Below are 13593 nucleotides of genomic sequence, written 5' to 3'. Positions count from 1 at the left end.
AGCGTCAAATTCAATCCATGCATCGATGTACAAACAGATTGATTTGAATAAAATCTCAACCGTGATGGCGGCGACTGTGATGAGCTGTGACCTGCTGGCAGGAACATAAACTGTGGCGGAGGTCACTCCTGCTTATCGATACTGATACCAAACATGTGCTGCATGTTACTTCTGCTGAGCTGCCAGGTTGTCAGACTTCAGGCTGCTGGCAAGGAGCCCACTACCTCTGCAGCACCGTTTGCACTTAAAGGGTAAATCCACTCTGAATTACAAGCAGCACATGTCTGTTAGTGCAGCGCTCAGTACGCGATGAAATCTGTGAGGTCACAGCAGGTGTGGTAACAGCTCGAAACACCTGCTGCTGAAAATAACCACAGCAGCAGCTATCTTCCCTGCGATTCAGAGCCGAGCTAGTTAGGAGTTTTGGAAAATACACTTACTTTCTTGCTGAGCGTTAGATGAAAATATTGATACTACTCATGTCTGTGCACTAAATATAGAGCTGGAGCAGGGAGCTGTGTGAGCGTGACTTCCCTCCCGCTGTCTTGGAGGCGGTCCTAGCCTATATTAGAGGGCAGTTGGCCGGCATAGGAGGGTCGTCAGCTAACACAGCTCACCTGGACCCCTCCAGCCTTTGAAAACTGGCCGCAACTCCTGGCATCAACCGTCTTTAGTGTTTGCACACACACATCCACATGCTGCTGTCCTTTGGCTGAAATGGCTCGTTTCTTCATTCCAGTGTTGTTGTTTTTTTGTTTGGATGGGGGGAGTTTAGTTTTAATCAATTCAATTTTACCTGTCAATCTCTTGCACGTACTCTCTACTTGTAACTTTCCCTCAGCCACTTTGTGACTGTTGACAGTCTTGTCACGAGTACATATTGAAAAACTGAGGTGTAACCTGTTAATTAGAGACCATCAGAGGTGCCTTGAGAGTATATTTGGTGGCACTAATTGTTCATTTAGCAGCTCGGACCAGAATAAAGCGTTACATTTTTGAGTCTTCCCCCAATAAATACAGCAGCTAATAACTCTAATAGGTGTCTGAGGGGGAAAACGTTGACAATATAATGTTTTTGATATCTTGGCTGTTTTTTATAGTTGGATGACAGAGTTCTAGTAAAGTATGAGAAACGTGTGGGAAACAGAAGTTTCAGCCTCTTGCCACACCTCGGTTATTTTGCACAAATCCCGATAACATCCTTGCGGCTCCGGCTCCACACTTAAAGTCCAGACCTGTATCAATATTATCATGTAACTCGGACTCCCAGCAGCTTCATGCGATTGTTTTCATGGTTGTCAGTGTGCACCTTGACCTTAACTGTCTCTCTCTTCTCTCTCTGTTCCCCTGAATGCAGCGCTCCAAAATAGCAGTTTATGAGAAAATGTGGTCGTACATGAAATCTGCCGAACCCTCAGTGTTTGCCAAGACAACACCAGACGGGGTTTCCCGGGTACGAAAGTCGAAGGGCAAGTTTGCCTTTCTTCTCGAATCCACTATGAATGAGTACATAGAGCAGCGGAAGCCATGCGACACCATGAAAGTGGGCGGCAACCTCGACTCTAAGGGCTACGGTGTGGCCACACCAAAAGGCTCTGCATTAAGGTGGGTGGGATATTATAACAATATCCTCCATGTTGTTATAGTATTCCACCTACCCTGATGTTTCCTTTTCTCATCCTCTTCTTCTTAAGCCCTTTGTTTTTTTTCCCAAGTGCATCTCCGAGTGAAACATGTTATGAGTTATCTGAATTGAATCACACACATTGAGCCATTTTTGATTTCCTGTCCCACGTATCTGGTTTGTGTCTGTTGTTTTCTCCTGTTTCTTCAGGTTATCAGTATATTAGTCACATCGACGTGCGCACGTGCCACTTTCCCTCCATCCTCTCGTTTGTGTTGTCTCTTCTCCTTCTCACCTTTCCTCTCTTCTCCTTTCTGTGATGCCCCCCTCCTCTCTTTTTCCCCTTTCTTTTCCTTTTAAAAATATTTCTTGAATTAATTTGCTAGTTACAATGCTGGTCTGTCAGTTGTGATGAATGTTAAGCTGCATGCTAGATGTTCTTGTTTCTAAATGATCAATGACAGAATGTCCCCATCCCGCACACTTCAGTTACAAATGTAACCCTCCATGCCACCTCTCTAATATTTAACGTTTTCTTTGCTGTAAAAATGCTTCTTACCCTTCCACACCAGTGAAATTCTTTACCAATTTGTCCCTCCCGTGCTCCCCCTATGAACCATTGATATTTATCACTATTTCTTACTAATATTCTATATTAGATTTCTCACGGACCTGTTCATTTTCTTACAAGTTATGTTTTATCGTTTCAAGAAATGCTGTTAACCTGGCAGTGTTAAAACTGAATGAGCAAGGCCTCTTGGACAAATTGAAAAACAAATGGTGGTACGACAAGGGAGAGTGCGGCAGCGGGGGAGGTGACTCTAAGGTCAGCCTCAATGTCACCAAAGTCGGGTATCCTAGAACAGAGTAATCGGCAAGGCTGTCGTCACGGAGTGTAGCATTTGGGGCCAATCACGTGTTTAGAAGTTACTCGTCATTACCTGTGGCTTTACTATTATTTATTATGCAACAGTGATCAACTGGGAACCCTTTGCTTGGCTAATGGAGGAGGAAAAAAAATGTGAGCTAAACCAGAGGTATGTGACGCAGGAGGTAGGAAAGGCAGTGGGTAAAGCTGTGCTCGTGACAGAGTAGTTTTTGGTCTGTGGTTATGAAAGATGGAAACTTTAATTTTTCTTCTGTTTTTTATATCTACAGACCAACATGAATGTTCTTTAAAACTAACGCTAGAAAGAGTGAATAAAATGTACGTGCACTCTCCAATCTGCTGCTTGAACCGCTAGGGCAGGCACAGGAAACAGCGTTGTCTTGAGGGGACTAAGCATTGCAGGCAAACGTGAGAATTCTAATGACAGAGTGACGACTAATGATCCAAACTTTTTTTTTTTGTCCGACATCCTCTCACTGAAATCCAGAGTAAGACTGACAGAAACCTTTGCTTGGTCTTGATCAAAGGCCAGTCAAAGAACTTTCCCTGGCCATCCTGACCTGGCAAACCCTTCAACGGTAGAGTGTAAGATACGACCAGGGGCTCCATTTGTGCAAGAGGATTTGATTTGTGCTTACATCTTCTCACCAAGTTACTGTTTTGTAATAGCTAAAAAGTGTAGCTGTGAATTTTGTGAAGATGCATTCAGCCCTGAAAGTGAGACTATGCAACGTTTCCTTAATAGCCCATTATTATAAGCATAAGAGTCACTCACATACAGGACAATGACATGCTGGATTTATCACAGGGGCGTAATTTCTGGGGGGGTTATGGAGGTTACGCGCCCCCCCCCCCCCCCCCCCCCCAATAATCAGACCCAACCAACACAACTCCCCCAATAAAATTATGAATTATCTTGAATTATCTTGCATAAATAGACTGTTGATTTTCTTTACTCATTTCAGGTATTACCATGAAAATTGTTGCATGTTTAATCATCTGGGAATTTACCCAAATTTATTTATTTATCGCGACCGAGATCTTGCCCCCCCCCCAATATTCAGCACAAAGTTACGCCAATGACATGATAAAACTCACACTAGATGTAATTCAAAGCTCATTACACTGTCTTTGAAAGGTTATGTAGTCTCACTTTCTCTGTTAAGTTAAAACATAAAAGAGAAATGATAATAGAGGACATTAGCTAATTATTACTGTAAAGCATGTCTTGCTTTTTCATACTGTGTGCACGCGCATACTAACTTACATCACTTCAAACTTTGCAGAGGAGCTGCAACCTTTCTTTGCACATCAGTGTCTTTCAAATATTGACACTGATGACATATATATATATTTCCCCCCTTAATCAAATCAGTTGTACAAACTTTCCATAAATGAGGCCCCTGATCTTTTGTTTTAGACACCAGGATCTAGACTCTGGATCCATCTCTGCCTCTGCTCTTCAGCTTGCATCATGACCACAGTACACTTGACATATTATGAGAGAAGAGACAGGACGAACTTTCCTGTTACTGACTCTGGTCGTCCCATTCCTGAGTGAGCAGGATATGGATACTGCCAGAGGGGGTAACGCAAAGAAACCGTCTCCTCTCACTGGCAACTGTCCTCTGTCCTTTTATGTCCGGTTAGAAAGAGAGCAGCTGATCAGTGCAACAGTATCACTCCGGACTGCCACATTTCTTTGTCCTTGTTTCACTTTCAGAAACACCAGTGTTGGCAATTCAGCAATAATATGGAGATATATTGCATGTGAAGACCACTGCTGTTATCACTGGGAGTCCTCAAATGAAATTCAGCACATACATGTATATGTATAGACTACATATCACATATATTTGAAACTGTTTTCATGTTTTTCTACTCTGAGATATTCTAAATTTATTCAGTGAAGCTGAACTAATTTAAACCTTTTATATTTGTTCCTGTGGGTTATTTTGGTATTGAGTGATTTTGCATGAGTTTTTTATGTTCTTCTTTGCTGTCTTGAATGTTTTCCCCTCTTTTCTGTATTCCTGTCCTGCAGAGAGTGTGAAAGGTAAAGTTGTGAGGTCACTTAAATCACACAGTAAAATAATCACCTGTGCAAATTTGTATCAAATCCTACAAAGCACTAAAACTTGTGAAATTTTAAATTTCACATGTCTTAGCACAGAACCAAGCATAAGCAAAAGGGGTGAACCCACACCTCTTTGATGGAGGCACACTGACGCTGGAGATTAATTATTTAGCTTCACAAATGTAAGATGTTGTATTCCATTGCAACAGCCTGTACAGGTGTTTGTTATATTCTTTTTCAGTCCCGCACTTTGTCACGGGGGTTGGGCTTATACTTCTTTTAAGGACTGATGCAATGAAAATCCTATTTCATAAGTCAGCTACAGATTTCACATGTGGCTCTGCAGACAGATTTAGGCTGTTTACACATACATTTGTTAAGATTCCTGGAGGAAATTATGCCTAATAATCACAGATTTCAATGAAATCTAATTGACAGCGGATGCATCATTAATTTCCCTTTTAAATAATTAGGCAATCAAGAGTGAGATAAAAACAGGCATCTGTGGACTATAACAATGAACCATATTGGGTTTTTGTTTTTTTCACGTTGAAATAACATTTTTGAGTATTTATAGCATGCCAGCTGTTGAACGATTAAGACATGTAACAGTACTGTCGCATTTTTTAACATTTAAGCAAATCAGAGAGTTGAAAGCTGTCAAGTATGTAGGTGGGCTGCACAATCTTTTGTATTAAAAATTATAAATACAAATAAGGGAGATAACTGGCAGAAAGTGGTGAAATGGTATATAATGCACAGTTCTAATAGCTTCAAGCAGATATCAGCGTGTCCTTCGATCCTCACTTTCTGCAGGCTCCCATAACAGGAAGCTGGTCTGTAAACATAATGATCGGAAATCTGCTGAAACACATTTGTGACATAATATATAAAATGTGTCACCATTCAATTGAATTAGTGAAACTGTTGACAATATAAATGTTTGTATAAAAAATTAATATAAAAATAATATCTGTTTAAAATATAAGTACCTAATTCTGCAGTGCTGCTTATATTTTCCTTTATAGCATATTACTAAACCCAGTGAGTACCGCTGGCAGCGATGTATTTTTGGCTTTCGGTTTAATTTGGACCATTTGGATCTCTGTTTGCTTTAAATGTGAATCAGTTTGATAGATCACCCTTTTTAACTGTTTAGGGTTCGCTCTCAGTGGAGCGAGCCGTGAAATGCTATTACTTCAGAGGTTTGGGACAGCTCCCAGTGTTTGTCTCTCTGACAGTAAATGACAGGTTGAGTTATTTAGCAGTACACACCACAATGCAGCCAACTGTGTGTCTCTGGGGCAAACTATTTACAAACCCAAGCACAATAAAATAGCCCAAAAAAGCCTGTGCCTCCAGCTGCTTCAATAATGTGCTTCTGTGCAGAGACTGGATATGGATGCATCCGTTTTGTGTTTAGGTTTATTCATATAGGAAAGATTCAGAAAATACATACTCACATAAACTGTGAGTCTGGGCAGTGGCTGTTGTTTAAAAGCACATGGTCACCACCTGGTGGTGAGCTTGAACCTCTTTATGTGATGACCAGCAGGCTGTTGCAGTCCACCTTGTGATGTTTTCCCCCTACTGGATGAAAAATCATGTTCATAATTTATAACAAACAGATTTTTTTTAAGCAGCTCAGTTGAGTAGATCATTCTACCCAGAATGCCACGAGGCAGGGTAGATGTTAGCCAATAACAACCAGTCATTATCCTAACCAGCTCGCCAGTTTATGCTCATTACATTTACCACTGTAACCTCTGCTGTGGCCTCTCTTAGTGCACCAAAGTGGAGAATAAATACAGCCAGAAAATCAACATACAAACCACTAGATGTTGCTTCATAAAAAGTGTGTTTGTATTGTGCAGAATGAGGTGCCCTTAAACAGTTATTATGAAAATCATTTAAGTTGGTAGCAGTTGTGCCTGCTCTTAAATTGATTTCTTTGGTTTGTTGTTCATCCTCATAGTGTCTGTAAAGCTTCTTCTAGATAATACAATTATAAATATAAATGTGTAGGATGATTCCTGATGATTCTGCTTCAGGGGAAAATATTAAACTCTGCCTAACTGCCGACGTTAAATTGGCTCTGACTCGATTGCATTTATAATCATGCGTCTAGCGTCTGCTGTTTGTCTCTGTAGTGTTCAACGCTCAAACAAACTAGTCTCAACTTTGCCCTTCAAAGTGCTCTTCTTGGAGATCAGGACTACAGATCCCTTGCCCCCTGCCCTTTTGTTCTTTTAATATTCATTTATTTTTTATGTATTATTGCAAAACACAAGGCGTATTTGAAAAGGGGGAAAACACACACGCACACATACAGTGGTGAGAACAATATATTGGATGATGATGATGGATTGCATACACTGATCTTTATTTTCTGAAAGGAAACAAGCCTGGAAATCTAGCAGTCGAGGAAATGCAGCATAATGTCTTCCACAAAAAATCCCTGCAAATCACGACTCTGACCTTTGGAGTCAGCGAGTCTCAAAGCAAACAAATAAATCAAGATCGTTTCATGATCCCTCTATAATTTCCTCTCATGTGATTGGTCACTCTGAGTTAAAAGGGGGTGATTTTGTGAGACATTAGCCTCCTAATAGCTGTTTATAGAATTGGACTGCTGTTAGTCAGGAAAGGGTTCCTGTTAGATCCACCTTGCTGAACTTCAAAAAGGCTGCCCATAGCAACAACAACAACAAAAAGATAATAATGTGCCCTCAGCAATTACTGCCTCTGTTTTCTTTCATTCCCTGAAAGCTATGCAGCAGCTGCTTTATTCTGCAAGTTTAAATCTTTTTTTTCTTCTTCTTGTGATCAGTGTGTGCCGATTACTCAAAGCGATATAGGTGGGGTCTGGCATGCTAGGTTAGCCATGGATCATGAAAGTCATATTTTTATCTATATACTGCAGTGTTGCTTGCTATCTGTGATATGTTGGCCAGGACCCTACTCTATCGCTTTGTACAGTATAAAGTAGTTTTTAAAAAAGTTGAATAACATAAAATAACATAATACAATGTTATTTATGTTATTTCCCACGTGAAGAACTCCTGTAAACCTTGCAGTATTGAAACTCAGTGAACAAGGCATCTTAGACAAGCTGAAAAACAAATGGTGGTACGATAAGGGTGAATGTGGAACCAAGGACTCTGGAAGTAAGGTCAGTCGCTGCAGGTCTTTTTACACTGATTGCTAAAATGCATTTTGATCTAAATGTTCATACGCAAACATCGAAAGCACACAACAACACATGGAAAACATTCAAAACTAGGTTTGCCCTACACATACCGCAGTGCAACACACACCTACACTTTGAACACGGCTCATTACATTAACTTCTTTGTTTGTAGACAATTCTCAATTTTTTAAAAAAATTAAAAAAAATTTGCATGAGAACACACACGTTTTTTTTTTTATTCATACCATAAAGTTTTGAATTGAAACCATTATACTGCTGTTTTTCACCCAGACTTGTAGTTTATTGCTGATCTTATTCATTGGTATGTGAAATAGTTTCTCTGGATTTCCCAAAGGCATCCTTATTCTGACAAAGTCCAAACTGACCTTTAAATACCATCTGAGCTCTAAAGTGGTCAAATGGTATTTAATAGTCATGTCTCAAAGATGGAGTGTCAGAGTAAGGAACGTTTTGTTAAAAATTAATTAAAATTAAGAGATTTATATCCTAGAAGTACTTTTTAGGTCAAGAAAAAAGCAGAATTTACCTTTTTTTTTTTTTTTTTTTAGAACTATACAATATATGTTAAAACTCACATACAAATGAATTTCAATATTAGGCTTTTTTTAATAGCAGCAAAATGGTTCAATTCACCTTTACAGCTTGCCACCTTGATTGTTACATATGCAGTGTTTTTGAGGCTAAGTTTAACAGCTATGATAGTGATCTGAGGATTGTAGACCTGTACGACCACGACCGCCTTCCGCTAGACGTGGCCTCGTAAAGAGACCATAAAACAGGCAAAAGATAGCAAGTCTCTCTACATTCACCTTCACAGCCACTTAGAGCACAAATAACTTGAGACTAGAACCTAGACAGATTTGAGTTGCTCCAACTTTTCTCATTTTTAGGTAGCCATACCTCAGAGGGATTTGTAGACAGATTTAGCAGCCTCCTCACAGTTTCTGTGTAGTCATAGCGCAGCAGGGTGTAAATATAGTGTAGGTTTTTATGTTAGTGTATATGAGGTCAGCCTCAAAGTGCCAGTTAAAAGAAGTCTTAACGGAGGTCTTTACCTTCCCCAGGACAAGACAAGTGCACTAAGCCTGAGCAACGTGGCAGGAGTCTTCTATATTCTAGTCGGAGGGCTTGGCCTGGCTATGACCGTGGCTTTGATAGAGTTCTGCTATAAGTCACGGCAAGAAACCAAAAGACTGAAGCTGGCAAAGAATGCCCAAAACTTTAAGCCGGCCCCTCCTGCAAACACCCAGAATTTTGCCACGTACCGTGAAGGCTACAACGTCTATGGGACAGAGAGTGTGAAAATCTAAAGGGTATGTCTTTTACTGTGACCGTAACCTGTTTAGAAATGTACTGAAGTCACATATAAGTGAAATGTTAAAGTTTTGTCTTCAGATGATTCTCAACTTTTAAACTTGCTTCGAGGTTTTTTTTTGTTTGAAAAATAAGAAGTTGGAAACCTTTTGAACCATAGACTGTATATAAAAGATGGACGCTTCCAAGTCTGAAAAGTGAATCGTCCTAAACTTACATTAGTGGCCAGCAGGGGGTGAATGCTCCTGCAAAGCAAAGTCAAAATGGAGTGTGTGAGTCTGCCGTGTTCCTCAGTTTTGTCTGTCAGTGATATTAAAGCTGAGTACATGTTAACCCCACTCAGCAGCCAGAGCCTGAACTTCAGCAGGTGCAGCAGTGATGAGCAGTCAGGCTTGTAACGGCCGTTTCTACCTACTGTTTGTTTCTACAGTGGAAACAATGTGTCTTTTTGGGCTGGTTTTCATATTCGTTTTGTGTTGTCAGCTTGTAAAAAATAAAATAAAAATCGTATGTGTGTCGTTGTTTGGGCTCCGCCAGGGCTGCCCTTTGTCACCAATTCTGTTCGTAGTTTTTATGGACAGAATTTCTCGGCGTAGCCAAGTGGTGGAAAGCTTTCACTTGGTTGGTCTCGGACTCTCATCTCTGCTTTTTGTGGATGATGTGGTTCTGTTGGCTTCATCGGGTAATGTCTTCCAGCTCGGACTGGAACGGTTCGCAGCCGAGTGTGAAGCAGTGGGAATGAAAATCAGCACCTCCAAATCTGAGGCCATGGTCCTCGGTCCAAAAAGGACAGAGTGCCCACTCCAAGTCAGGGATGAGCTCCTGCCCCAAGTGGAGGAGTTTAAGTATCTCGGGGTCTTGTTCATGAGTGACGGGAGAAGGGAGCCGGTAGATCGACAGATGGATTGGTGCAGCGGCTGCAGTGATGTGGACGCTGTACCGGTCCATTGTGGTGAAGTTGTGCTGAGTGTAAAAGGGAAGCTTTCGATGTACCGGTCGATCTATGTCCCCATCCTCACCTATGGTCACGAGCTGTGGGTGCCGACCGAAAGTGGCAGAAATGAGCTTCCTCCGAAGGGTGGCTGGCCTCTCCCTTAGAGATAGGTTGAGAAGTTCAGCCATCCGGGAGGGGCTCAGAGTACTCCCCTCCTCCACATCGAAAGGAGCCAGTTGAGGTGGTTCAGGCATCTGATAAGGATGCCTCCTGGGCGCCTCCTGGGTAAGGTGTTGCGGGCATGTACCACCGGGAGGAGGCCCTGGGGCAGACCCACGCTGGAGAGATTATATCTCTCGGCTGGCCTGGGAACGCCTTGGTGTTCCCCTGGACAAGCTGGAGGAGGTGGCTGGGGAGAGGGAGGTCTGGGCTTCTCTGCTTAGGCTGCTGCACCCCTGACCCGGCCTTTGATAAGCAGAAGGACATGGATGGATGGACGTATGTGTGTCTTCATAGGAGTAGAGATTTGTGTTGGTGTGGCAGTGTAGGTTTATATTGTTAAGTGGTAATTTTGAAAGTAAGATTCAGGTCATTTGACATGTAACGGGTAGTGTAATGAATTACTTTCAAGGTGGTACTTAGGTAACATACTGCATTACTTTTAAGAAAAGTAACGAGTAATGAGTAATTCAGCAGCTTTTTAAGAAACATCCCAACACTGCTGATGTCACATTAGCTGCATCCCTCCTTTATATACAGTCTGTCTTTAACACACATTCAATTCAGTCTCACCTTTCTTTTCATAATATTTCACTCTGCTTGACTCTAATCTGTAGCTGATTGTTGATTACCAAGCTTAGTATCTAAAGTAAATTGAACATTTTATCAAGTTTACCTAACCTACTGCAGCTGGTTTGATGCCCTCAGATCTGATGAGCCTGAAGTAATAATTTTCTGTAGTTAACTCACTTTTGTGAAGCAGCAGGGGAATCTTGGCTTTTGAATCAAATAAGCTGAAATGAAATACCCACACACGGCAGTTTTTCATTTGACTCTCTTTTGCACATCTTCTGGCTTCACACAGGTGAATTGTTTCGATTCCCGCCGGTGATCCTGGATGGAAACTGCCACTCTGTGTGACCCCGACACTCTGTGGTTGGCGTCCTGGAGGCAACGGCCTTCTTTGTCACCAACTTGGACACAAGCCTACAAGTCAACAAGTGCTCATTTTGGGTTATGAACCCATCACACTAACAGAGGGCAATGTTGCAACAGGACTTTTGCTTCTGGAAACATGGGATTTGCCTCTCGTAGTGCCTTATGGAGCATTTCTGCATCATGGCAATGCAATTTAAAAATTTAATTCACTTGAAAATAAAATAAAATAAATAAATAAAAAAATCTGTGGAAGTAGGGCAAAACATTGTTTCAAATGACAAACAAACTGTTGTAATTTCAGTTGTTTTCTATTTTAAAGAAGAAGAAGAAAGAAAAAAAAAAAGCCATGATTTGAAATCAAAATCCTGGATTACTTATTTAGTCATTTGAATCCTTTACAGACATATTTTTGTGGTGAACTCTTAAGTTGGATAAATGTTATATTTAGTGAAGTAAAGTCATTTTCTTGTTTTACTATAAGGCTTTTTTTCAGTGTATCAGAATATCTAGGACAAGCATCGAACACTAGGGTTAAGATCAATTTAACTGACAATAGTGAATCCAGGTTTTTACTCGGAAAATATCAATAATGTGAAATTAGTGGTCATCTTAAACAGCTTAGGTGGTGTCATTTTCAAAGCCAGCTGGACGTCACATACGACTGAATCTGTTTTAGATGCTTGTTTTGAATCGACTTTGTGCATTTCTTTCAGCTGCCACTCTTTGAAAAGAAGCGATTCTTTTATTGAAATGAGGCCCGTGTTTGATCACTTAATGCCATATTGTTGAAATCAAAAGATTCATAAATACTTTAGAGGCTAGGAAGGTGACCCCTTTTTATGTAAACCGAACATTCAAATGGTTTAACTGAGCTTATGGTTTACACTTTGTACACACTTTAGAAGCTGTTCTCATGTAAGCGCAGTATCTGCAGCTGTGATTCTCAACATCTCTTTTTTGTTGGTAAATGATAACACACCATAGCTTCTTTGGTCGTGAAAAGCTTTCTGTGTCTATGCATTATGCAGAGGGGTGAAACTGTACATTGAGGGAAGAGCAACGAATGAAACATTTGTCTGTTTGTATAAGTGAAATTTTTATATACTGAATAGTGGGGGGGAAAGAACCTACAACCGCTACAAACAATGTATGCCTACATTTGTTTAGTATATCAGACTTTCTCATCCTTTTATTCCCCAGAAAAAAGTGCATGTGAATTTGGTAATAGTTTTAAACAAACTGCAGATCGAAATTGACCCTGGTTTAGTTAGTGTCTGTTAATGACATCTGATTTGGTTTAGTTTTTCCAGTTCATTTGTAACAGTACCTCAACCATGAGAGTTGCATGTATGGACACAGTGAACCTCTGTGGAGGGGTCATGTACAAAGGATTTTATTACATTTCCTTAATAAAAGCAGGTTTATATTTACGTGTGACTTTTATCTTTTAAATCCTTCAGATTACACTACAAAAAAAAAGCTTATTTGTTTTAGTGTTGGAAAATGGCAAGTAGGTGCAGCAGTTTATTGAAACATGCACACATATATGTGTCAATACTGTGGAATAGGGTTAGGGCCACTGGTAAAAGACAAAATTGGGCATGTCTTTTTTCAGTTTTTTTCCCCAGTTGCCCCAATTCTCTTCTGCACTTTCCAGATGGTATTGCATCATTTTTGACAAGATCCTCAACACCACTGACTAAAATGCAGCATAAACCACATCAAAGCTTCCGCCATGTGTTACAAATGGCTGTAGTCACTGTTGCATGTTTCTCCTGACCTCTTCTGTATATATTCAGAATTTGAAGCATTCAGTACAACTTTATTTAGGCACTGTGTACTGTCAGACAATACAAAAGTAATTCGTCACTCCATCAGATCTGTTGCCACTGATATTTCAGTCCAGTTCTTTTGTTATTACCTCAGATTGTTCTGTTTTCCTTCTGTAAGAATGGCCTCCTGACAGCCACTCTTCCATTAAGAACATTTTTGAGGCTTTAAAAAAAATAAACAAATTCCTACTTCTTTAGGTCATGACTTTCAGATATGTTTTGATTCAGAGATCCTTCACTTGTCCAGCTGGCTAAAAGCTCTTTGAGAATCACATTGTTGGTGCAAATAATTATTTTGTCTTCAAAATTGTGTTCATGGATGGACTAAAAGAAATGCAACAGATGGATGGTGTGCCTAGAGATACTATTTAAAAGCTTAGCTTTGCTAAGCTGTCTGTTAATGTAGACATATCACTGGTTCATCCCTTGAATTGTACCTTTTTATGCTTAAATGATCAATAGGTCAGTGTGAAGTAGCTTAAAAAATTAAAATCTAAAGTCAATTCTTTATACACTTGACTATTTTAAAGTATAATACTGTAAATTAAGATGTT

General features: G+C 40.3%; 1 protein-coding gene across 7 annotated transcripts in view; it reads left to right on the top strand.

The window, feature by feature from the left end:
* The window catches only part of LOC120734151 (glutamate receptor 3), a 74818-nt gene extending 62206 nt beyond the window's left edge, over positions 1–12612 (top strand). For 2 of the 7 annotated variants that reach the window (XM_040032745.1, XM_040032743.1), the window contains 4 exons: positions 1358–1605; positions 2336–2450; positions 8866–9114; positions 11134–12612. In XM_040032745.1, coding sequence (XP_039888679.1) covers positions 1358–1605; positions 2336–2450; positions 8866–9111 — 609 coding nt within the window. In that variant the 3' untranslated portion in view covers positions 9112–9114; positions 11134–12612. Of the gene's footprint in view, positions 1–1357; positions 1606–2335; positions 2451–7647; positions 7764–8865; positions 9115–11133 lie in introns of those variants that run through there. The other 5 variants (XM_040032742.1, XM_040032744.1, XR_005695975.1 and 2 more) reach the window with 4 other exon arrangements.
* The last annotated feature ends 981 nt before the right edge of the window (positions 12613–13593 follow it).

This window comes from Simochromis diagramma, unplaced genomic scaffold, assembly GCF_900408965.1.
Source record: "Simochromis diagramma unplaced genomic scaffold, fSimDia1.1 OVJJ01000216.1, whole genome shotgun sequence".
Classification (NCBI taxonomy): domain Eukaryota; kingdom Metazoa; phylum Chordata; class Actinopteri; order Cichliformes; family Cichlidae; genus Simochromis; species Simochromis diagramma.
The sequence above is the reverse complement of the archived record's forward strand: the minus strand, read 5'-3'. Positions and strand labels throughout refer to the sequence as shown.